Genomic DNA, 25,990 nt, shown 5'->3' with positions numbered 1-25,990 from the left:
TCTATCAGGTTCTATCAGGAGACTTTTATTATCCCTCCAACACTTGAAACATATTAGTGAGGTACAGAATCCATAGGGGCACCAGCAGCTGAAACATCTAAATTAACTTCAAACATCTTAATCTATCATCTGTTCCTCTACACACAAAGGTCATAGGCCAGGTGCAGTGGCTCACGCCTGTAATCCCAGCACTTTGGGAGGCCAAGGTGGGTGGATCATCTGAGGTCAGGAGTTCGAGACCAGCCTGGTCAACACGGTGAAACCCCATCTCTACTAAAATACAAAAAATGAGCCGGGCGTGGTGGTGCACACCTGTGGTCCCAGCTACTTGGGAGGCTGAGGCAGGGGAATTGCTTGAACTCAGCAGGCAGAGGTTGCAGTGAGCCGAGATTGCGCCACTGCACTCCAGCCTGGTGACACAGTGAGACTCTGTCTCCAAAAAAAAAAAATAAGACAAAAATTAGCCAGGTGTGATGGCAGGCGCCTGTAATCCCAGCTACTCTGGAGACAGGAGAATTGTTTGAACCGGTGAGGCAGAGGCTGCAGTGGGCTGAGATTGGGTCACTGCACTCCAGCCTGGACAACAGAGCAAGATTCCATCTCAAAAAAAAAAAAAAAAAAAAAGGTCAAAAGCAGAAATGAACTTACATTGTTGCTTACAGACTTCTGCTGTGATAAGCATATAAAAAGCTAGGTTTAATGCTCCCAGATTTGTACCTCCTGTAGAACAGAAGCCTAAGAAATCCCATGCAGTTCTTCAAGAAGGAAACTGGGGCCAGGTGCAGTGGCTCACGACTGTAATCCCAGCTTTGGGAAGCTAAGGCGGGTGGATCACTTGAGGCCAGGAGTTCAAGACCAGACTGGACAACACAGTGAGACTCTATCTCTACTTAAAAAAACAAAAATCAGCTTCCTTCCTTCCTTCCTTCTTTCCTTCCTTCCTTCCTTCCTTTCTTTCTTCCTTTCTTCCTTTCTTTCTTTCTTTCTTTTCTTTCTTTTCTTTCTTTCTTTCTTTTCTTTCCCTCTGTGGCCCAGGCTGCAATCTACTCAGCTCGCTGCTGCCCGCGCCGCGGACTGCCTGGGATTGCCGCCGCGCGCCACCGCTGCCTGCTTTTTCTCGTTTGGCTGCAGGCACGCGGTCACCATGTTGGCCACGCTGCTCACCAGCTCCTGACGCCGAGTGCTCTGCCCGCCTCAGCCTCCCGAGCCCCTGCCCGGCCACCGCCCCGTCTGGGAGGTGGGGAGCGCCTCTGCCCGGCCGCCCCGTCCCGGAAGAAGTGAGGAGCGCCTCTGCCCGGCCGCCCCATCCAGGAAGAAGTGAGGAGCGCCTCTGCCCGGCCGCCCCGTCCGGGAAGAAGTGAGGAGCGCCTCTGCCCAGCCGCCCCGTCTGGGAAGTGAGGAGCACCTCTGCCCGGCCGCCCCATCCGGGAAGAAGTGAGGAGCGCCTCTGCCCGGCTGCCCCGTCTGGGGAGTGAGGAGCGCCTCTGCCCGGCCGCCCCGTCTGGGAAGTGAGGAGCGCCTCTGCCCGGCCGCCCCGTCTGGGAAGTGAGGAGCGCCTCTGCCCGGCCACCCATCGTCTGGGAAGTGAGGAGCGCCTCTGCCCGGCCGTCCCGTCTGGGAAGTGAGGAGCGCCTCTGCCCGGCCACCCACCGTCTGGGAAGTGAGGAGCGCCTCTGCCCGGCGGCCCACCGTCTGGGAAGTGAGGAGCGCCTCTGCCCGGCCGCCCTGTCTGGGAAGAAGTGAGGAGCGCCTCTGCCCGGCTGCCCCATCTGGGAAGTGAGGAGCGCCTCTGCCCGGCCGCCCTGTCTGGGAAGAAGTGAGGAGCGCCTCTGCCCGGCTGCCCCATCTGGGAAGTGAGGAGCGCCTCTGCCCGGGCGCCCCATCCGGGAAGAAGTGAGGAGCGCCTCTGCCCAGCCGCCCCGTCTGGGAAGTGAGGAGCGCCTCTGCCCGGCCGCCCCGTCTGGGAAGAGGTGAGGGGTACCTCTGCCCGGCCGCCCCGTCTGGGAAGTGAGGAGCACCTCTGCCCGGCCACCCATCGTCTGGGAAGTGAGGAGCACCTCTGCCCGGCCACCCATCGTCTGGGAAGTGAGGAGCGCCTCTGCCCGGCCACCCATCGTCTGGGAAGTGAGGAGCGCCTCTGCCCGGCCGCCCCGTCTGGGAAGTGAGGAGCACCTCTGCCCGGCCACCCACCGTCTGGGAAGTGAGGAGCGCCTCTGCCCGGCCACCCACCGTCTGGGAAGTGAGGAGCGCCTCTGCCCGGCCGCCCCGTCAGGGAAGTGAGGAGCGCCTCTGCCCAGCCACCCACTGTCTGGGAAGTGAGGAGCGCCTCTGCCCGGCCACCCACCGTCTGGGAAGTGAGGAGCGCCTCTGCCCGGCCGCCCCGTCTGGGAAGTGAGGAGCACCTCTGCCCGGCCACCCATCGTCTGGGAAGTGAGGAGCGCCTCTGCCCGGCCACCCATTGTCTGGGAAGTGAGGGGTGGGTGCCTCTGCCCGGCCACCTATCGTCTGGGAAGAAGTGAGGAGCGTCTCTGCCTGGCCGCCCCGTCTGGGAAGTGAGGAGCGCCTCTGCCCGGCCGCCCCGTGTCTGGGAAGAAGTGAGGAGCGCCTCTGCCCGGCCGCTCCGTCTGGGAGGTCTACCATGGAGGCCAGAAGCAATGTAGGGGCTGTACGTGGTGGCTCACACCTGTGGTCCCGGCACTCTGGGGGGCGAGGCGGGTTGATCACTTCGGGCTAGGAGTTCGAGACCAGTCTGGCCAACTTGGCGAAACATGAAAAATACAACAGACAAACCAACCAACCAACTCAGTGACAACAAAACAGGTCTACCCTGGAGTCATACTCTAATTTTTTCTATTTTCCTCCCTTTCTGATCCTTTATCCCACTTTCTTTTTCTTCCTCTTCCTTCTCCCTCTTCTTTGTCAAATAGAGGATTGAGTTATCACTGATCCACATAAAGTCCCTCTCTACCTTATTTTAACTCCCACCCCCCATTTCTATTCCCCGACTTCCCATGTGTAACCTTCCTAATATGTTTGATACGCATCTTTTTGTTTGTATGTATTTTTAGAAAATGTTTATTGTTTTTGTGTGCAAAAAAAAATTAAAAAAAAAAAAAAAAAATCAGCCAGGCACAGTGGCTCATGCCTGTAATCCCAATGCTTTGGGAGGCGGAGGCAGGCGGATCACGAGGTCAAGAGTTCGAGACCATCCTGGCCAACATGGTGAAACCCCGTCTCTACAAAAAATACAAAAATTAGCTAGGCGTGGTGGCGCACACCTGTAGTCCCAGCTACTTGGGAGGCTGAGGTAGGAGAATCACTTGAACCTGGGAGGCGGAGACTGCAGTGAGCCGAGATCGCGCCACTACAGTCCAGGCTGGTGACAGAGCGAGACTCCGTCTCAAAAAAAAAAGAAAAAAAGAAAAAAAATCAGCCAGGTGTGGTGACACCAGCCTATAATCCCAGCTACTTGGGAGGCTGAAGCAAGAGGATCGCTTGAGCCAAGGAGATCAAGGCTGCAGTGAGGTATGATCATGCCGATGCAATCCAGCCGAGGCGACACAGTGAGACCTTATCTCAAAAAAAACTGGCATGCATTTTTGAGGGAAAGCCTGAAATATAACAGTACAGTAGTCCTCCCATCCACAGCTGTACTTTTCACAGCACAGTTACTCACAGTCTACCATGGTCCAAAAACACCAAATGAAAAATTCCATAAATAAACAATTCATAAGTTTAAAACTGTTATGTTGTTCTTACTAGTGTGATGAAATCTTGTGCCATCCCACTCTGTTCCATCTGGGATATGAATCATCCCCTTTGTCCAGCATATCCATGCTGCATACACTAGTCACTTAGTGTATATTAAGTGCCCATTAGTCACATAGTAGCCATCTTGGTTATCAGACTGACTGTTGAAGTATCTCTGCTTGTGTTCAACTAATCCTTTCTTTACTTAGTAATGGCCACAAAGCACAGTAGTAATGCTGGCAATTTCGGTATGCCAAAGAGAAGCTGTAAAGTGCTTCCTTTAAGTGAAAGGGTGAAAGTTCTCAAGGGGAAAAAAAAATTGTATGCTAAGGTTGCTAAGATCTATAGTAAGAATGAATCTTCAATGTCTGAAATTATGAGGAAGAGAAAAACATTCATGTTAGTTTTGCTGTTGCACCTCAAGCTGCTAAAGTTATAGCCACAGTGTATGATAAGTGCTTAGTTAAGATGGAGAAGGCATTAAATTTGTGGGTAGAAAATACAAACAGAAACGTCTTCCAATTGATGGCAACTGGGTTCAGCAGTGCCCACAATTTTAGGGATCCAATGGGGGTCTTGGAATGTATCCCCCATGAACAAGGGGGTATGACTATAACAGGTTTACAATTTCAGGAAAGTAAATGGTTGTCATTTTTTAAACATGGAATATAAAACTTTTTTTCAAATTCTGTAGAAACCGAAGGTTCTATTGCGGTTACTCAGAGCCTCCTTAGTTAATCCAAATTTATTTTTAAAAAGTCAACTACCAGGCCAGGCACAGTAGCTCACGCCTGTAATCCCAGCACTTTGGAAGGCCGAGGTGGAAGGAATGCTTGAGCCCAGAAGTTCGAGGTCAGCCTGGGCAATATGGCGACACCCCATCTCCACAAAATATTTTTAAAAAAAGAAAAGAAAACTATGGTCGGGCATGGTGGCTCACGCCTGTATCCCAGCACTTTGGAAGGCCAAGGTGGGTAGATCGCTTGAGGTCAGGAGTTCAAGACCAGCCTGGACAACACGGTAAAACCCTATCTCTACTAAAAATACAAAAAATAAAATAAATTAGCTCAGCATAGTGGCACGTGCCTATTGTCCCAGCTACTCAGGAGGCTGAGGCAGGAGGATCACTTGAGCCCAAGAGATGGAGGGTGCACTGAGCCGTGATCATACCACTGCACTCCAGCCTAGAAGACAAAATGAAACTCTGTCTCAAAAAAAAGAAATAAAAAAAAAAAAAAAGTCAACTCTGAAATATCTAGGTCACCACAAGGTCCCAGACCAATGAGGCTGCCTCTAAGTCAATCAACCAGAGGTGAGCCTCCATACCAAAGGCTGAGGGAGTAGAACCCCCAAAGAAACTAGAGCTGGGAGAAGTCCCACTCAAAGCAGTTGGGTAGAAGCCTCTCCTCAGTAATCAGGCAAAGGTCAATTATTACTGATTCACAGTTAATCTCCCAACCTTACGGTGGGCCACAGTGAAAGGGGGAGTGAGTGAGAATTACTGCAAGGGTGCCTACTGTAACAATGTATTCTGCTTTGATCCAGTTTACATACTAAAATTCTGTGTAAGATTTCACTTGGAAAAAAAAAGAGTTCTGCTACTTTTAAAGAGTATACAGCGGGGCACGGTGGCTCACGCCTGTAATTCCAGCACTTTGGGAGGCTGAGGCGGGTGGATCACGAAGTCAGGAGATCGAGACCATCCTGGCTAACATGGTGAAACCCCGTCTCTACTAAAAATACAAATAATTAGCCGGGCGTGGGAGTGGGCACCTGTAATCCCAGCTACTTGAGAGGCTGAGGCAGGAGAATGGCGTGAACCTGGGAGGCGGAGCTTGCAGTGAACTGAGATCGTACCATTGTACTCCAGCCTGGGCGACAGAGCGAGACTCCATCTCAAAAAAAAAAAAATAAATAAGAGTATATAACATTGATCCAGGCACGGTGGCTCACACCTGTTAATACCAGCACTTTGGGAGGCCAAGGCAGGTGGATCACTAGAGCCCAGAAGTTCGAGAACAGCCTGAGTAACACGATGAAACCCCATCTCTACTAAAAATACAAAAATTAGCTGGGCATTGTGGTGGGAACCTGTAATCCCAGCTACTCGGGAGACTGAGACAGGAGAACCACTTGAACATGGGAGATGGAGGTTGCAGCAAGCCGAGATCATGCCACTGCACTCCACCCTGGGCAACTCCACCCTGGGCAACAGAGACTCTGTCTCAGAAAGAAAAAAAAAAGAGTATATAACATTAAGATGGATATAGTCAGTCAGACAGGACCACATTCATACACTTAAAAGAGCCAGTAAGTTGACAAGGATTGAGGTACACCATTTGGAGTTGCCTTGCAATAGTTCTGAATGCAGAACAAAGCATTCTGCTTGAATGTTTTAAACAACTGTGTTATATAGGGAAGCAACAGGGGACCAATTACTAGCCACTCTTCTTTCCAAAACAAGGGACAGAGCAAGGAAGGTATGGGATGGAAGTAAAGGATACAGGAGAAGAAATGGTGGCCCAGAGTGAGGTCAGTCTATGTTGGGTGAGGAGGAAATCCACAAAGAGAACTGCAATATAGGGAAGAGTAGAGTGATGAAGGCACACATTGGAGCAGCCCAGAATGGGTAGTCAGAGCTTGAACATCAAGAGGTGGGGCCTGAGGATCAAAGAAGTAATGCAATGTTAATTTCATAATGTTGGTAATTACACTGTGGCTATAGAGGAGAATGTCCTTGTTTGTAGGAAAAAAAGTTTTCAGGGCTGTTGGGGTACTGGGTCAGCAATTTAACTCAAATAATTCAGAAAAATGTTATCTGTACATGCTTCCATAATTTTGTGATAGTTTAAAAAAAAATTTTTAAAGTACACATGCAACTGGGGAAAAAACCCTACACATCCTGTCCTCCTATCCCCCAAGCAATGAAAAGTTTAAACAACAATATTAAATTGGCCAGACATTTCATAGCCTTTTTGGAACTTCATTTAATGTGTCACCTTACTGACCTGGTCAAGATTTTTGTTGTTATCATTTTCCGGCTTGTTTGGATTTAGATTTTTTTGTTACTTAAGAGTACTAATTGACTAGAACCCTAAAGAATTTAAAGGAATTTTAGTTTATTTTTAAGCTGTGCTGGAATTGTGAGCAAAATAAGCTAACTAAAAATACTAGGATATGAACAGAGACAGAATAATGACTCCAGAGCCTGCACTGTTTGTTTTGTTTTTTGTTTTGAGGCAGGGTCTCACTCTGTTGTCCAGGCTGGAGTGCAATGGTCCAAACATGGCTCCCTGCAGCCTTGACCTCCTGGGCTCAAGCTATCCTCCTGCCTCAGCCTCCCAAGTAGATGGGACAGAAACACACCAACGAGCTTGGCTAAATTTTTTTTTTTTTGGGGGGGTAGAGACTGGATCTCATTATGCTGCCCAGTGTGGTCTTGAACTCTTGGCTCAAGCAATCCTCCTACCTCAGCCTCCCAAAGTGCTGAGATTACAGGCATGAGCCATAGCACCCAGCCAAGAGCCTGCATTCTTAAGCACTATACCTCAAAAAGAATTTACAATCTAATATGGTTTGGCTTTGTGTCCTCACCCAAATTTCATCTTGAATTGTAATCCCCACATGTTGGGGAAGGGACCTAGTGGGAGGTGACTGGATCATGGCGGTTTCCTGCAGGCTGTTCTCATGACAGTGAGAGAGTTTTCACGACATCTGATGGTTTAAATGTGGCAATTTCTCTCGCTCTCTCTCTCTCTCTCTCCTCTGACACCACATAAGACGTGCCTTGCTTCCCCTTCACCTTCCGCCATGAGTTATAAGTTTCCTGAGGACTCCCCAGTGATTCAGAACTGTGAGTCAATTAAACCTTTCTCCTTTATAATTACCCAGTCTCAGGGAGTTCTTTAGAGCAGTGTGAAAATGAGCTAATACACGGTCTAAATCTAAATTTTGTAGAGTATAGCTCTAACACTAACTAGGTCCCAACATTAAAGGAATCAATGTGGATATCATTCATGGAAGAGCTAGTTTGAGCAAGGTCTGGATCCATTCATTCAAACATGAAACCAAGGACCATTTCTCATTTGATTTTGTGTTCCTGGGGCCTGGTATACTACAAGTGCTCAGTTTTTTTAAATGAGTGAACTGAGCCTTACTATATGCCAAGCACAGGTAGAGAAAGAGGGGGGAACACATTCTGGTCTAAAGGATATAGAACGAGAAGGAGCTAGGTTCCATTTAATATGTTGGACAGATCAACAGATGGAACACTTTCTTTTTTATTATTTTTTTTTTTTAAGAAAGAGTCTCGCTCTGTCGCCCAGGCTGGAGTGCAGTGGTGCGATCTCGACTCACTGCAACCTCTGCCGCCCGGGTTCAAGCGATTCTCTCACCTCTGCCTCCCAAGTAGCTGGGGCTACAGGCATGCAACACCACGCCCGGCTAATTTGTGTACTTTTAGTAGAGACAGGGTTTCACCATGTTGGCCAGGCTGGTCTCAAACTCCTGACCTCAAGTGATCCGCTCGCCTCGGCCTCCCAAAGTGTTAGGATTACAGGTGTGAGCCACTGCACCCGGCCGGGACACTTTCAAATGTCAAACTGGTGGTCCAACTTTTCTCCCTCCCACCAAATTCTAGAGTGACCATGTAAGATAGATGCTTCTTGTTTTCAAATTCCAATCATGACCTGTTGAGAAAATAGCCAAAAGCAGGAAAGAGGAATAGTAAAATGCCAGGAAAAACACAAAAGGTGAACTCAGAAAATGTAAAAGCTTAATGGAATTACGGAAATAATTAAACCTATTACTCTTATGCAACTGAAAATGAAGCCAAGTGATTTGACAAAGGCTGCTCACAGTTAGCAACATTGGTACAAGACCCCAGGATCAGCACTTATTCTACCACCCAACACTACTCTTTCAGTCAATTATTCCTAAGATCCCTTCAAAGTCTTATAATAGCTAACATTTGAGTGCTTCATATCTGCCATGTATTAATCTAAGAGCTTTACTTCTCTTAACTAATTTAATTTTCTTTTTAAAATTTTATCTTCATGACATTCAATAATTCTCTTCTTGACTATCCCATAAAACAGGCAATTATCATTGCCATTTTAAAAATGAGGACACAAGAGAAGCTAAGTAAACTTGCTCAAGATTGCAAAATATGAATGATGGAGATGGGATCCAAATCATTTTTAGGGATATTTTTTTCCTCCCTCTGTAGAATGTGGAATTCTTGTAAGCATGCCTTTGTCTTGCACATCATCATATCCTTCCTCCCCAAATCTCCAGTGCCTAGCACAGTGTAACACACATGGAAATTGTCTACTAAAATAGTGAAGTATTTAATTTTACCCCATTTAAATTGTTAATTCATCAATTCAGTATGCTATTGATTGATGTTTATACATAAGGTACTTTATAAACCTGCTTTCAATCCTTAAAACTCCTCTACAAAGCAAGTAATCCTATTTTACAGGAATGAAATAACTTGTCCAAAACCACATAGCAAGAAAGAGACAAATCTTACGCCATTCCAAGGGCCACACACACTTGCCACTAAACCACCCCTGGAGTGCAATGGCGCAATCTTAGCTCACTGCAACCTCCTCCCAGGTTCAAGCGATTCTCCTGCCTCAGCCTCCCGAGTAGCTGGGATTACAGGCACGCACCAACATACCCGTAATTTTTGTATTTTTAGTAGAGACAGCGTTTCACCATGTTGGTCAGGATGGTCTCGAACTCCTGACCTCAGGTGATCCACCTGCCTTGGCCTCCCAAAGTGCTGGCATTACAGGAGTAAGCCATGGCACCCGGCCTAAACCACCCTTTTCAACACAGTCCCTGTTCTCAAAGACCTCCTAATCTGATAGGGATATCAGATATCATCATTCCAACAACACCCTAAACTCCCTTTAACTCTGTCTTTATATTTAACTATCTGGCAGTACCTCTAACCTGGTCAGGGACAGTTGCAGATAACAGAACCCACTTAAGCAGAAAGGGATGTATTGCAATAACAGACTTTGGTGGAACTTCCAGGAACAACACCTAACTCACAAAATAACACCAATTACATTGCAATGTGATAAGTGCTAAAGCAGAAGCTTGGGGGCCAGGCATGGTGGCTTATGCCTACAATCGTAGCACTTCGGGAGACCAAGGCAGCAAGATCACTTGAGGCCAGGAGTTTGAGACCAGCCTGGACAACATGGCAAGACCTTATCTCTACAAAAAATACAATAATTAGCCTGGCACGGTGGCACATATCTGTAGTCCCACCTACTGGAGAGGCTGAGGTGGGAGGATCACTGGAGCCTGGGAGGTCGAGGCTACAGTGAGCTATAATCATGCCACTGCAATCAGCCTGGGCAACAGAGTGAGACTCTGTCTCAAAACAAACAAACAAAAGTAGTAGCTAGGAAGAGAAAGAGGGTCTGGGGGAAGTAGGGAAGTTAAACAGATAACTGAGTAAGCCTTTTAGGATAAACAGAAATCCTCTAGCAGAGAATACTTTCTTTGACCTCATTAGATTTACTGGCCTCTATTTTCTTCCAATCTATCAGCCCTCCCCTTTTTCTTCAGTTTTCTTCCAATCAGCTTAGATTCCATAGCCCATCATTCCAACAACACTCTAAACTTCCTTTAGCTCTGTCTTTATATTTAACTCTCTGGCAGTACCTCTAACCTGGTCAGGGACAGTTGCAGGCAACAGAGCCCACTTAAGCAGAAAGGGATGTATTGCAATAAAAGACTTTGGCAGAACTTCCAGGAACAACACCTAACCCACAAAATAACACCACCTTTGCCACAATCCAAGAAAGTTATGGCTATCACTGCAGCAAGCCACCAAACCAGGGAGCTATTGACTGGAGAAATTTACTGCCATGACTGGCAGCAAAACTGGATGACTCACACCTTCCTTCTCTCCATATTTAACTCAGTTCCAAATTCAATCTTCACCTTAGGTGCAAGGGAGTCTAGAAAATGGTTTTCAGTTTTCCAGATTTTTCAGTAAGAGAAGACATATTAGAGGTTAGAATGTGTCTTGAGCAAGCGATGTCCTTGCCATACCCAGACAGGTTTTCTCCATGCATGCACTAAACCGCTGGATATGCTGGAAAAAATTTTTAATTTTTTTTTCCTTGCATCCTACATTTCTCTAGTAACCTCATTCTCCCACACTCCACAATGACTTTCAAACCTTCTACAATATTGTCAAATTTCTCACAATTGTATCCTCAATTGGATCCTGGATAATCCCTTATCCCCATCGGTTAGCACATCCCCTCCTCCTCTTTACAATCATATCTATGAAAAATACTGTGTAGGTTCACTACCTACATTTTCTTGTCCAAATCCTTGCCTCATATCTGGCTTTTGGCCCAATTACACCAACAAAATAACTCTTGCTAAGGTTACTATGACCTCCATGATAAAAGCCAAAATATGTTTTCCAATCTTCATGTTAAATTCTAGAAGTTTCTATCACAAATCATTCTTTTGCTTCTGAGACATTCCTCCTTCCTTCCTTCTGTATCTCCTGTAGGTTCATTCACCTGTTCTTCACCATTAAATGTTGGAACTAGTCAAGGTTCTGACTTAGCTGACCTTACCCACACCTACGGCTCAATTCATGTATATACAAATTATCCCCAATTTTATATTCCCAACACAAATCTCTTCTCTGCACAAAGCTATATTTCAAACTGCCTCTTGGATGTCATGAATGACCCCACACAATCAATCAATCGATCGATCAATCAAAACTGGTCTCAGCTGGGAGCAGTGGCTCAGGCCTGTAATCCCAGAATTTTGGGAGGCCGAGGCAGGTGGATCACTTGAGGCCAGGAGTTGGAGACCAGCCTGGCCAATATGGTGGAACCCCATCTCCATCAAAAATACAAAAATTGGCCCGGCGCAGTGGTGGCGCCTGTAATCCCAGCTACTGGGGAGCCTAAGGCAGGAGAATTGCTTGAACCTGGGAGGTGGAGGTTGCAGTGGGCCAAGATTGCGGCACCACACTCCAGCCTGGGTGACAGAGCAAGAACCTGTCTTTAAAAAAAAAAAAAAAGAAAAAAAATGGTCTCTAGTCATCTTCTAGTGTTCCCTATCCAGCTTGGGGGATTCCGTGATAGTGAGTGAATGGTACCACCATCTATTCAACTACATAAGCCAGAAACCTAGGAGTTACCTTTGATTCCTCTCTTCACTTCCTAAAATCAACCCATCACCAAGTCCCGCCCATTTTACCTCCTATATACCTCTAGAATCTGTCCAGTTCTCTGCAGTTCCACCCATATCTCAGTCCTCACTGACATCTCTGACCAGGATTACTGCATATCCTAAGTGGTCCACATACATCGACAAGGGCTTCCCCAACCCCAGCCTGTTCACACCACTGAGCCTGAGGGATCAAGACCCCTCTTCCACCACACCCCACTGGGGGAAGACGGCTCAGTGGTATCTCATCCGTTTTAAAATAAAAGCTACAAATTCCTGCAAGGTCTGACCGCTATCACGCACAGCTCCATCTTGTACCATACTCCCCTTCATTCTCTTTGTACCAGCCCCATTGGCTCTTTGTGCTTTTAGTCATTTTCCTCCCAAGTGCCTCAGGGCTCTGAACAAGTAGTTCTCTATGGAAGGTTCTGCCTTCACCTCTTCACCTAATTAATTACAATTCTTCCTGCAGCTACCAGCGCAGGCATCTTTTCCTCTGAAAAACCTTCCTGCTTATTTCAGGCACTCACAGCATCGGGCAGCACTAGGAGGCATTTCCGTGTATTAGTGAGGTCATTGTTTAACGTTTTCCCCACCAGACTTAAACGCCCTGAGAGTAGGGACCGTGTCTGGTTCACAACGTACCCCCAACGCGCTGCTAAATAAATGCCAGCAGGACGACTAAGGCAATGACCACGCTCATGGGCATGAGTCTCAGATTTCTCAGCAACACTGTGCTCTGGAGGAGTCGGACATTTCCTTCATCACTGTCTCTCTCAGGGGGGCATAGAGTAGGCCCTAATCAAAAACTGCAAAATCAGTGGCAGAAACAAGTCAGCCTCCTCGGCCAAATGGGGCACCGGAGGAGGCTGGGACGCGGGCCTTTCTCCCTGGGAACGCCCGGCACGGGACTGGCCACGATGGGCGCTGTTGAAGAGGGGGGCCGCAGGGGCTGGGTCTTGCCGCCAGAGACCCCGAGGCTCCGCTCCTGCCCCGAAAAGGGAGCCCAGGCTACTACTTACCACAGCTGGGGATTCGGGGCCCGCCTCCCACCCCTTGCTATCAGCACCCTCAGCTGAGAAGGGCAGGTTCAGACTGCACAACCGAGGCGTCGCCTCCAGACTCAGGCAGCCACCCACCCCGCTCTTCCTCATACGTACCAGGCGTCAGCTCCAGGTCCCCGAGTCGCGGCGCTGAACTAAACGCCGACCCCAGCCAGCCAGCGCGTTTCCACCCACAAGACCCAGCGCGCCTAGGGAGGGCGCCAGCTCCGTCCACCAATCCTGGAATCGCACTCTCATGACGTCGGAAAGATATGCCCAATAACAAGAGACCATCCGAGGGCGGTGCAAATGGGAATATTGAAAGCCGATTGGTTCTTCCAAGCGGAAGTTGTGGCGGAAGGACTAAGTTGGAACCAATTGCGTGGCTCCTGAGGGCGGCAGCGCGGTCAGCGGCGGCGCTGAAGAGACCGGTTGCCGCCATGATAGAACAGCAGAAGCGTAAGGGCCCAGAGTTGCCGCTGGTCCCAGTCAAGCGGCAGCGGCATGAGTTGCTGTTGGGAGCGGGGTCGGGCCCCGGAGCCGGGCAGCAGCAGGCGACGCCGGGAGCTTTGCTGCAAGCGGTAAGTGAAGAAGCGGGCGGCCTTTGGCCCTCAGCTCATCTTCCTCCCCTCAGAGCGCTGTATCTGGTGATCCCCGACCCTTTCCCGCATTGCGGGGGCAGAACGAGAGTTTCTACGTAGAGTTAAAGCACATAAACACTGTAAAAGCTCCCCATAGCCTGCGGATGCTCCGTACGTGTTGCCCCGTTTGGCGCTCGTTTTCAGCCTCTCGACTGCCCTGAGATAGCGTTAGAATTAGAGCTGAGGACCTTGGGCTCAAAACCCTGACTCGGGCTTAAGCATCCTGACTCTAACATGGATCTGGCATAGAACAAAAATTCCGAAGAGTTTGTAGAATGAATGAATGAGGGAGAGAGGAAACAAGGGAAATGATTGATGTTGGCTGGTTTTGGGACGTTGGGTAAGTTGCTTTTCCCTTTATTTCTCTGCACTAGTATTATTAACAACTAAATAGCAGCTAACATTCATTGACTCTTGTACAGAAGTGTTTCATATATGAAATTTCCATTGATCTTGGTAGCAGCCTGTTAGGAACGTTATTAACCCATTTTGCAGATGGAAAAACAAACTTACCAAGTACGTGATAGAAACAGATTTTGAACTGAGAAACCATGCTCCTAACTACATTTTTTGTAAGACAGAAATAGTGATCACACTTCTAATGTCCTGTTTAGGCTCAGACGAGGAAATACGAGTGTCCTCTCATCTCCTCAATAAATCCTGCTGGCACCGTCCTCAAAATAGGTCTAGAATTGCTACTTCTACCATCTCCATCATTGCCTCATGGCCTAAGCCATTATTATCTCATCTGGCATTTTTGTAGTGGGACCCTAACTGGTCTTCCACTTTCTGCCTTTGTATCAGCACCTGTTACCAAGCCAATAACCAGAGGAATCCTTCTAAACATCAGATCACATTACACTCCGCAGAAAACTTTCTGTTGGCTTTGTACTTCATCCAGAGTAAAAACCAAAATTCTTATAATTATTTGCCCTCTTTCCCTTTACCTCTCTGACCAATTTCTTATTGTTCACCTGGCTTCAGTTACACTCTCTTCCAAGCCTCTGCCTCAGGACCTTTGCATTTGCTGCCCTCTCTGTGGGATTGCTCTTTCCAAATGTTTACATGGTTTGCTATTCAGCTCCTGCGAATATTTGCCCAAATGTAATTTTTTCAGTGAGAATTTTCCTGACCACCCTATTTTAAATTGCAGTACCACATACTGTGGAACCTACATTGCTTCTCTTTTTGTTTTTTGTTTTTAGACAGAATCTCTCTGTGTTGACCACTGGCTCACTGCAGCCTCCACCACCCGGGCTCAAGTGGTCCTCCTGCCTCAGCCTCCTAAGTAGCTGGGACCACAGACACACACCACCACACCTAACTAATTGTATTTTTTTGTAGAGATAGGATTTCACTCCTGAGCTCAAGCAATCCGCACACCTTGGCCTCCCAAAATGCTGAGATTACAGGCATGAGCCACTGTGCCCATCCCTTCTTTTGCTCTATAGCACATAACACCACATATATATTTTGCTTGTTTTCTCTCACCTTCCCTTCTCCCTTCCCCCTTTCCCACTGGAACAGCAAGCTCCATTGTTTACTTTGTTCATTGCTGTTTGCCCAGTGCCTAGCACATAACTTCTTTTTTTTTTTTTAAAGATGGAATTTTGTTCTTGTCGCCCAGGCTGGAGTGGAATGGCATGATCTCGGCACACCGCAACCTCCACCCCCCGGGTTCAAGTGATTCTCCTGCCTCAGCCTCCCGAGTGGCTGAAATTACAGGCGCCCGCCACCAGGCCTGGCTAATTTTTGTATGTTTTTAGTAGAGCCGGGGTTTTACCATGTTGGTCAGGCTGGTCTCAAACTCTTGACCTCAAGTGATCCGCCCACCTCAGCCTCCCAAAGTGCTGAGATGACAGGTGTGAGCCACCGTGCCCAGCCTGCACATAACATTTTTTAAAACTAAACGAATATGGCCGGGTGTGGTGGTGGGCGCCTGTAATCCCAGCCACTCGGGAGGCTGATGCAAGAGAATCACTTGAACCCAGGAGGCGGAGTTTGCAATGAGACAAGATCACGCCATTGTACTCCAGCCTGGGCAACAGAGCAAGACTCCTTCCCAGAAAATAAATAGATAAATAAATAAATATGAAAATGCTGGAAAGTACTGAAGAGATTTGGGGATTATGGGTAGTATACTTCTCCCATTTGACAAGTGAGCATATCAGCCCATGTTTAGATGAATTGCCCAAGTGTCGTCTTGGTGTCCAAGACCATAATCAAAACTACTTCACCCATGCTGAGGATCCCTTTGCTATGAAAAAATAAGAAAGAAAAATAGGCCAGGTGCAGTGGCTCATGCCTATAATCCCAGCACTCTGGGAGGCCAAGGTGGGCAGATTACTTGAGGCTGGGAGTTTGAGACCAGCCTGGCCAACATGGTGAAACCCCGTCCCTACTAAAAATACAAAAATTAGCCGGGCATGGTTGTGCATGCCTGTAATCTTGGCTGCTCAGGAGGCTGAAGCACCAGATCCCTTGAACCCAGAAAGCAGAGGTTGCAGTGAGCCGAGATCACACCACTGCACTCCAGCCTGGGTGACAGAGCAAAACTCTGTCTCAAAACACACAAAAAAAATTAAAAATAAAACAAAACTATTTCACCCAGTACTCCATACCATGCAGGGTTGTTGGGAAAGTCAGTTCCATCATTTGTTAAATGAGCCAGGCCAAATGTGGTGGCTCATTCCATAATCTTAGTGCTTTGGGAGGCCAAGGAGGGAGGCCAGGAGTTTGAGACCAGCCTGGGCAACGTAGCAAGACCTCATCTCCACAAAAACTAAAAAAATTAGCATGGCATGCTAGTTCATGCCTGTAGTCCTGGCTACTCAGGAGGCTGAGGCAGGAGGATCACTTGAGCCAAGGAGTTTGAAGCTGCAGTGAACCATGGTCACACTACTGCAGTCCAGCCTAGGTGACAGAGTGAGATCCTATCTCCAAAAAAAAGTTGGTCATACAACAAGAGCCGAGAGAGTGAACAAGAGAGTCATTATAACAGGTAGATAATGGAAAGTTTCAGAGAATATCAAGTTGGAGGCATTCATGTGAGAAGAGCTGCCATTCTGTGAGTCAGATGAAACCCACTTAATCATTGTTTTCCTGGTCTTTTCCCTCCCCTCCCCACCCCCTCATTTTGTAGCCTCCTTTGCCTGTATGCAGTAGTTACCTTGTGCTTCTCTTTTCTTTAGGGACCTCCAAGGTGTTCCTCCCTTCAAGCCCCAATCATGCTGCTCTCTGGACATGAAGGGGAAGTATACTGCTGCAAGTTCCACCCTAACGGATCCACCTTAGCATCTGCAGGATTTGACCGACTGATATGTGAGGCATAGTTTTTGAATCTGGAATAATTTTTCCTGCCAGATAGTGATCATTTTTAAAATCTTGGGTGCCACAGAAGATATCACTCTATGTTGGCAACATAACAGGCCACATGGCTAATATGCTAAAATTGGGGCATGAACATGCTGAATGATCTTGGGTATAGAACTTGGAGTCCGTGCAGTAAATACAGAAGCCATCATTTTACTAGTTGGAAAGTGAGTTGTTCTGGTTTGAGAATATCTTCCTCATAGAGGCAAATCTCCAGCTAATTTACCAAGGCACTTAGCAATCTAGACGTAACAGGTTAATGGCAGTAATGAGGAGAGAAATAACTTTTATTTTCCCAAAGGGATAAGGTCCTCTTAATTCACACCCAGAATCCTAGCTAGCATATGGGAAGGAAGGAATCCTAAAGTGGTAACTCCCTTAAATAATCTACCTGTACATCATTAGGATCTACTACCAGATTTCCATTTTTGAGAAATAAGTAGAATTTCTCACACCCAGTTTTGAGAAGTAAGTAGAAAAAGTCATTTTATTTATACTCCACCAAATGAAGCCAGAAGGAAAAAAAGTCAGATGCTGGCCGGGCGCGGTGGCTCACGCTTGTAATCCCAGCACTTTGGGAGGCCGAGGCGGGCGGATCACGAGGTCAGGAGATCGAGACCACGGTGAAACCCCGTCTCTACTAAAAATACAAAAAATTAGCCGGGCGTGGTGGCGGGCGCCTGTAGTCCCAGCTACTTGGAGAGGCTGAGGCAGGAGAATGGCGTGAACCCGGGAGGCGGAGCTTGCAGTGAGCCGAGATTGCGCCACTGCACTCCAGCCTGGGTGACAGAGTGAGACTCCGTCTCAAAAAAAAAAAAAAAAAAAAAAAAAGTCAGATGCTTCTGTTGCTACTCTCTTGCCAGATTATGAGATGAAATGAGTTCTTTGGCTCTTTTCTGTTGACTCTTTTTCTCGGTGCCGGGTGGATGATGCCCGTCTTCACTGCCCATTTTGATTTGGATGTTCTGGGCTCTACGATCCTTAAGCTTACTAGTGGCCAAACGTCTGGATTGCTTAGGGATCTTTGCAGAACATATACGAATTATTGATAGGCTTAATTTCATCAGACAAACTACATGGTTTTTTTTTTGTTTGGTTGGTCGGTTGGTTTTTTAGAGACAGAGTCTCACTCTGTCACCCGGGTTGGAGTGCAGTGGTGTGATCTCGGCTCACTGCATCCTCCGTCTCTCGGGTTCAAGTGATCCTCCTGCCTCAGTCTCCCAAGAGCTGGGATTGTAGGCATCTGCCACTACACCCGGCTGATTTTTGTATTTTTAGTAGAGACGGGGTTTCGCCATGTCAGCCAGCCATGCGGGTCTCGAACTCCTGACCTCAAGTGATCCACCCGCCTCGGGCTCCCAGAGTGCTGGGATTACAGGTGTGAGCCACCATGCCCGGCCTGAGAACTGTTGTTTTGATAAATTTATAAGTACCCTTTGCCTAGTAATGCTCACAGAACCCCTGTCTCCCTAACAGTACTGTGGAATGTCTATGGTGACTGTGATAACTATGCCACACTGAAGGGACACAGTGGAGCAGTGATGGAATTGCATTACAACACAGATGGCAGGTGAGTATTCTGCTTAATGGAATGACAGCTTCTCATACTAATTCTTGGCGTCCTTTCACCTTTCATCCTTTCTCAGGAGACCCTGCTATCAAAAACTACTAATTGTGGGCAGCTACTTTAGTATCCGATTTATCACGGTCACCCCAAGTGAGGTGTTCACAGTCTGTGTATGCGAATATAAAGATGTTATATCTGTCATTTCAACAACCCAGACACATTTTTCTTTTTTTAAGACATAAAATAAATCTGATTTTTATATGTAGGCTGGAGTGCAGTGACACAAACATGGCTCACTGCAGCCTCAACCTCCTGCTCGAGGGATCCTCCCACTTCAGCCTCCCAAATAGCTGGGGCCACAAGCCCACGCCTCCATGCCCAGCTAATTTTTAAAACTCATTTGTGGAGACATGGTCTTGCTATATTGCTCCTGAGCTCAAGCAGTCCACCTGCCTCAGCCTCCCAAAAATGCTGTGATTATAAGCATTAACCACCATGCCTGGCCTGAAATCAGCTATTTTTATTATTATAAAAATCATTTCTTTTGAGAAACCAAAAAAAGCAGAAAGATGAAAAAATAGTCTGTATTTCTACCACTCCAAAGATAATCAGTGTTAATTTTTTTTTTTTTGAGACGGAATTTCACTCTTGTTGCCCAGGCTGGAATGCAATGGCACGATCTCGGCTCACTGCAACCTCCGCCTCCCAGGTTCATGCGATTCTCCTGCCTCAGCCTCCAGAGTAGCTGGGATTACAGGGATGCATCACCACGCCTGGCTAATTTTGTATTTTTTGTAGAGACAGGGTTTCCCCATGTTGGTCAGGCTGGTCTCGAACTCCCAACCTCAGGTGATCCGCCCACCTCAGCCTCCCAAAGTGCTGGGATTACAGGCGTGAGCCACCACGCCTGGCCAATCACTGTTAATTTTATACATTTTTCTAATGCCTTTTTTTCTACTCAGACCTGTTTAGTTTTGGCGTATTTGTTAGAACTATGTGTACAATCTTTTTTATTTCTTTTTATTTTTTTAATTTTTTTTGAGACGGAGTCGTGCTCTGTTGCCCAGGCTGGAGTGCAGTGGCGCGATCTTGGCTCACTGCAAGCTCCGTCTCCCAGGTTCACACCATTCTCCTGCCTCAGCCTCCTGAGTAGCTGGGATTACAGGTGCCCGCCACCACGCCCGGCCAATTTTTTTGTATTTTTTATAGAGATGGGGTTTCACTGTGTTAGCCAGGATGGTCTTGATCTCCTGACCTTGTGATCTGCCCGCCTCGGCCTCCCAAAGTGCTGGGATTACAGGCATGAGCCACCACACCTGGCCAGAACTATGTGTACAATCTTATTTGCTGCTTTTTTCTCTTAACATTGCTCAGCCAACATCTGATGTCATAAACATTATTTTAATGACTATATTATTTTAGACTATATTATAGGTAATATAGAGATCTGGCTATACAAAAGTAATTCCATTGTTAGGTAGTCTGGTAAACATTCATTGTTTTACATTTCTGACCTCTGAAATCTTAGGGTGCTGCATCAATTGATACATAGCATTGTATGCATTTTAAATAAAGCATTAGAAAGCTGGGCCCGGTGGCATGTGCGTATAATCCCAGCTATTTGGGAAGCTGAGGCAGGAGGATTCCTGGAGCCCAAGAGTTCAAAACCAGCCCGGGCAACACAGTGAGGCTCCATCTCAAAAAAATGAAAAAAGAAAGCATTACAAGATCAGTTATAACTTAGAAATCATCCTCAGAGGCTGGGTGTGGTTGCTTATGCCTGTAACCCTAGCACTGTAGGAGGCTGAGGCAGGAAGATTGCTTGAACCCAGTTCAAGACCAGCCTGGGCAACATAGTGAGACCTTGCCTCTACAAATGATTTTTGAAAATTAACTGGGCATGGTGGCACAGACCTGTGGTCCCAGCTACTCAGGAGGCTGAGGTGGGAGGATCACTTGAGCCCAGGAGGTCGAGGCTGCAGTGAGCCATGATTCCAGCCTGGGTAACAGCAAGATCTCATCTCAAAAAAAAAAAAAAAATGAAAGAAAGAAATTGTCCTCAGAGACAAAAGAAAAACTTTGGTAAAGAGAAAAGATTGAAGTTACTCACCTGTCGGGTCGGTACCACAGTCTGTCTGATCTCTGCAGCACCAGGGAGTTATTAAACATTTCCAAGTGAGAGGGTGTCTTATGTTTCAAATGTTACCTATCATAAAAGAGGAAAAGATAGAGCAAACTGCTACATTAGATGTATGTCATGGGGACTCAAAGAAGGGGAATTTTTTAAACTTCACAGGGGTAGATCTTTTGTCTGGGACATCTGGGCCTAGAGCACAAATAGGATTTTGGTAGGGTGAGGCATTCCAGCATCATGGGCAAACTGGCGTAGCACGACAGGTCAGTGATCTTGAAAAATTTGACACCTTTTGGCAAGTAGGAAAGATAGATGGTTACTGTTTATCTTCACATTTCTTTTTTATTCTTTCTCTTACTTTCTAGTATGCTCTTCTCAGCATCCACAGATAAAACTGTGGCTGTGTGGGATAGCGAAACAGGTGAGAGGGTTAAAAGGCTAAAGGGACATACTTCCTTTGTGAATTCCTGTTATCCAGCCAGGAGAGGCCCTCAGCTTGTCTGCACTGGCAGTGACGATGGCACAGTTAAGGTGGGTATTGTCTCTCCGTGTTCCAGTTTCTGAGGTGAGGTGATGTGATGTGAACCTTATCTTGCCTTGCCACTTGTACTCTACCTTCCTCTGCAAAACTTAATTTTAGCAGTCATTTCCCATAACACACTTGAAATTTTTCCTCATTTAAAATAAAACATTTAATACATGTTTTAATTACCCTACAGAATAATAATAGAACCATAGAATAAATTGTTACTTGAAATAGGCCAGGCGCTCTGGTTCACGCCTGTAATCCTAGCACTTTGGGAGGCCGAGGCGGGTGGATCATGAGGTCAGGAGATCAAGACCATCCTGGCTAACACAGGGAAACCCCGTCTCTACTAAAAATACAAAAAATAAGCCGGGCGTGATGGCAGGCACCTGTAGTTCCAGCTACTCAGGAGGCTGAGGCAGGAGAATGGTGTGAACCCAGGAGGCGGAGCTTGCAGTGAGCTGAGGTCGCGCCACTGCACTCCAGCTTGGGCGACAGAGCGAGACTCCGTCTCAAAAAAAAAAAAAAAAAAAAAAAGAACAATGATAGTAATATGCGTGTCTTTCAAGGCTGATATGAGTATCCCCACCAACAGGGAGGCAGCAAAAAAAAAGCTGTTGTGAGATTATAGACAATATATAAAAAGTTCAGTGAATGGTTTTAGTATGGCACAAGATGGGAACTTAAACATCGTTTAGTCAGATGGTTGCCAGCCTATCTTTATATCATCATCACCTGAAGAACCTGTTAAAAATACCCAAAGAATCTGGTTCAGTGGATCTGCAATGGGAATCAGATATTTTAATGTGTCCTTCAAGTGATTCAGTGTAGCCAGTCTCACATTCTGGGAGCCACTGATCTCATTGAGCATCCTCATTTTATAAATAAGGAAACAGGCCTAGAAATAATAACTTATCTCAGAGGCACACAAGGACACAGTACATCATAGTACCAACCATTTGATTCTTTCTTTGACACAAATTTTGGACTCTGGTTTATATTTTAATTATTAAACAGTGAGGGACTTCAAAAGAGTACATCTGGGAAACTACACCCCCATACTTCTTATTGCTTTTTAAATGAATTAATGAATTTGCTTTTTTTTTTTCTTTGAGACAGGGTCTTGCTCTATCACCCAGGCTGGAGTGCAGTGGCACAATCTTGGCTCACTGTAGCCTCCACCTCCCGAGTTCAAGTGATTCCCCAGCCTCAGCCTCTTGAGTAGCTGGGATTACAGGTGCGCACCACCATACCTGCCTAATTTTTGTATTTTTAGTAGAGATAGGGTTTCACCATGTTGCCCAGGCTGATCTCGAACTCCTGAGTTCAGAGCAATCACCTGCCTCTGTCGCCCAGGCTGGAGTGCAGTGGCGCGATCTCGGCTCACTGCAACCTCCACCTCCTGGGTTCAAGCAGTTCCCCTGCCTCAGCTTCACTAGTAGCTGGGACTACAGGCACCCATACCACGCCCAGCTAGTTTTTGTATTTTTAGTAGAGACGGGTTCCTCATATTGGGCAGGCTGGTCTCAAACTCCTGACCTTGTTATTCGCCCCTCTTGGCCTCCCAAAGTACTGGGATTATAGGCGTGAGCCACCACACTTGGCTGAGATGTTTTTCTACTGAGTGGTTTTCTTATACCTAATCACTTGGGGCCCCTTGATGGTTGGATGGGAGGAGAGTCTGTGGTTTAAGATTGGTTTCTAAACCAGAGCTCTGACTTAGATGTCACTGTAGTTGGAGAGTCTTAACAGTAGCTGATTTACTAATTGTCATTTCAGAAGATAATAAGAGGTGGAAATGCCCCAGTGAATTTTGTTAACATTATTATTGAGTGCCTGCTATAATAAACATCTAGGAACTATTTAGGTAGTAGGAAAAGAGTATATGTCCTTTCTGTCTTCCTTCTTTTGGTTTTTTGCTTCTCTTCTGCCTTAATTAAACATGATTTGGAATAGTTATTTTTTCCTTATTACTCAAGTTAATACTTTTTTTAATGAGCAGTATGTCACATCACCTAAAGATGACTGCTTTTTAACCAGCTCCTATTTTTAATGTCAGTATATTTATATTTAAGGCATCATTAAACAGCTTTTTGCAATGTACTTTTCAGTTACTTGTGAAGTTGGAATGCTTTGTGTTATTGTTTTTTTGTTACTAGGTTGCAAGTACAGGAATTGAATAACTTCAGTTTAAGAGGAAAAAAAGTCATGTTGCTTTTTACATGTCAGAGTTCTTAACAGAAAGCAAAGGTTTCCAACAGCACTTGCATTTTTAGTCTAAAAATAGCATTCTGGGCATTATTCATACAGATCGTTTTCAAACTTTTTATCAAGTGCATTCTTCTAATAAAATTAAGTGAAATACTGCGTGTATGTGTGTATGTACTCATATATATATATAAATTTCGCTTTCATGAGCAGTTCAGTCCTAAAGCCAGTTATATAGGCCAAAGCAGGGAAGGTGCTCTAGTTAGAGATGGGCCAAGGTGGCCCAGAGCAGGGTGTCAGAGCACAAGTGTGGTAAGGAGAGCCTCCCCACTGGGCAGGGCAGTACATTGTAGGGAGTAGTCAGAGAGTGAGGAAGGCATCCATACAACACAGGGTAGGTAACCAGTGTGGGGAATTTGAGGGTGAGGGAGGGGCAGCAGCCCAACATGGAGAGTCAGCACCCTAATGGGGTGAAAGGGTCGCCTGTACATGAAGCAGTATGGGGAGAGTGTGGATGTCAAAGCCTGAACTGAGGGCATCCACACAGGGTAGAAACGATTTGGTGTAGGGAGTCTGAGACTGAGCAAGATGACGACAGCATGGTTGGAGAAGTACAGACTGGAAAAGAGCCGTAGCACAGTGATGAGGGTGTTCACACAGAGGAATGACCCAAGTTGGGTAAGGAAGAGTCACACATGGTTTCAACCAAGAACGGGAATCACAATTCAAGTAGGGAAAGGAGGAAAATTATGCAGGGGAAGGGTGAAAGAGAATATGGGAAACTGGTTGCATGCAGGAAGCACAATCACATAAGTGAATATATTGAATTTAATGGGAGGCTGATTTCTCTGTCCAAGAACAGAGTTACCAGTACAAAAGAGAAGACTAAAATGAATCTTGTGTGAGGTATAAGTGTGAACTCACAATATTCAATGTAGAAACAGATATAGAAAAAAATTGACATAAATGTGTGAGTGTGTAGGTGTGTGTGTACCTAAATGTACATATATTGCCTGACTGTCCACTGAAAAGGTTTAGGAGCAACAAGACCCCAATAGCAATAGCACCCCTTACTGTGCGGGTACTGTTTTCCACTAAAAGGAACCAGGGCTCCTATTTCAGCCCGGGGGCAGTGAAAGTACAAGATTAGCCTTGTACTTGTCAAGGCTTATTTTGTCGGAAGAACATTCTAACTAAATTATCAAATCGACCTAATTAGTAATGGGACAAGACAAAATCATGAGCCATTTGCTAGGATACAACAAAGATGCAGCATCATTTCTGTGATATTCCCACCAAAGATGTATAACTTAAATCTAATCAAGAGGAAACATAAGACAAACCTAAACTGGGGATGATGACTGTCCTGTAACTTTCAGAACTGTTGAGTTCATAAAACTCAAGAAAAGTTTGAGAGAGTCTTGCAGGCTGGAGTCTCAATTTAACATATAATTCCAGACTCAATCCTTGTGCAATAAGACAGTTGGGATAACTGGTAAAACTTGAGTGGGACTTGAGGATAAAATGGTGATAGTGTATCTGTATTTCTTGATTTTGATGGTTATGTTGAGATGATGTAGGAGAACATCTTTGTTTGTAGGACAGACACTATTTAGGAGTGATAAGGGGCCAGGTGCAGTGGCTCATGCCTGTAATCCTGGCACTTTGGGAGGCCTAGGCAGGTGGATCACTTGAGGTCAAGAGTTCAAAACCAGCCTGGCCAACATGATGAAACCCTGTCTCTACTAAAAATACAAAAAAGCCAGGCATGGTGGCAGTTGCCTGTAATACCAGCTACTCAGGAGGCTGAGGCAGGAGAATTGCTTGAACCCGGGAGGTGAAGGTTGCAGTGAGTGGAGATGACACCACTGCACTCCAGCCTGGGCAACAGAGCGAGACTCCATCTCAAAAAAAAAAAAAAAAAAGTGATAAGGCATTGGGTAAGCAACTTACTCTCAAATGATTGAGACCAAAAATAGTGCTCTTTTTACCTCCAAGTTTTCTATAAATTTATGATTGCTTCAAAGTAAAATAATTATTAAAAGTGGTAGTTATCTGGAACTAAAATTCTAAATTATTTTAAACAACCTTTGACCACCATGACTTTTAGGAGAAAGACAAAGATAGATTTGACCTGAGTGAAGTATCTATTGAGACAAAGATTATAGTACAGTTTATAAAATATATAGGATCTAAATTATTAAGGCCTTGAATTCCAAGTTAAGAAGTTTGGACTTGATTCTGTAACCACAGGATTTGGGGGAGGGGGAGATGTTGGGTTTGTAGGAGAGGAGTGAAGCATTCTTTTTGGACCATTTATCTGAGTAATGAACTAATTTTTAGTTCATATTTACATGAACAAAGAAGAAACTACTTTTCATCCTAAACCATGAGAATTGGGAGGAAGAGGCATCTTGGCACAGATCCTACTCAGACTTTCCTTGTTGACTACAGGATTGAATTTAAGCCTATGACCTTCCCTAAGGTTCCACGGCTGATTCCTTTCTTTTTGATGTTGGCCCT

General features: G+C 46.0%; 2 protein-coding genes across 2 annotated transcripts in view; one reads left to right on the top strand and one right to left on the bottom strand.

Annotated features, from left to right (window-relative positions):
• ZCCHC17 (zinc finger CCHC-type containing 17) overlaps window positions 1–13,243 on the bottom strand; it is a 72,453-nt gene extending 59,210 nt beyond the window's left edge. Inside the window, exon 1 of the mRNA XM_030823275.1 lies at window positions 13,137–13,243. The gene's annotated coding sequence lies outside the window, so the exon portion shown is untranslated. The remainder of the gene's footprint in view (window positions 1–13,136) is intronic.
• A 121-nt stretch (window positions 13,244–13,364) lies between these two features.
• Window positions 13,365–25,990, top strand: part of SNRNP40 (small nuclear ribonucleoprotein U5 subunit 40) — a 38,067-nt gene continuing 25,441 nt past the window's right edge. Inside the window, exons 1-4 of the mRNA XM_003276336.4 lie at window positions 13,365–13,600; window positions 16,852–16,981; window positions 18,509–18,602; window positions 21,099–21,264. Of these exons, the coding sequence (XP_003276384.1) occupies window positions 13,460–13,600; window positions 16,852–16,981; window positions 18,509–18,602; window positions 21,099–21,264 (531 nt within the window). The 5' untranslated portion in view covers window positions 13,365–13,459. The remainder of the gene's footprint in view (window positions 13,601–16,851; window positions 16,982–18,508; window positions 18,603–21,098; window positions 21,265–25,990) is intronic.

Source organism: Nomascus leucogenys, chromosome 12, assembly GCF_006542625.1.
Source record: "Nomascus leucogenys isolate Asia chromosome 12, Asia_NLE_v1, whole genome shotgun sequence".
NCBI classification, from domain to species: domain Eukaryota; kingdom Metazoa; phylum Chordata; class Mammalia; order Primates; family Hylobatidae; genus Nomascus; species Nomascus leucogenys.
Note: the sequence above shows the minus strand (reverse complement) of the source record. Positions and strands in the feature narration are given on the sequence as shown.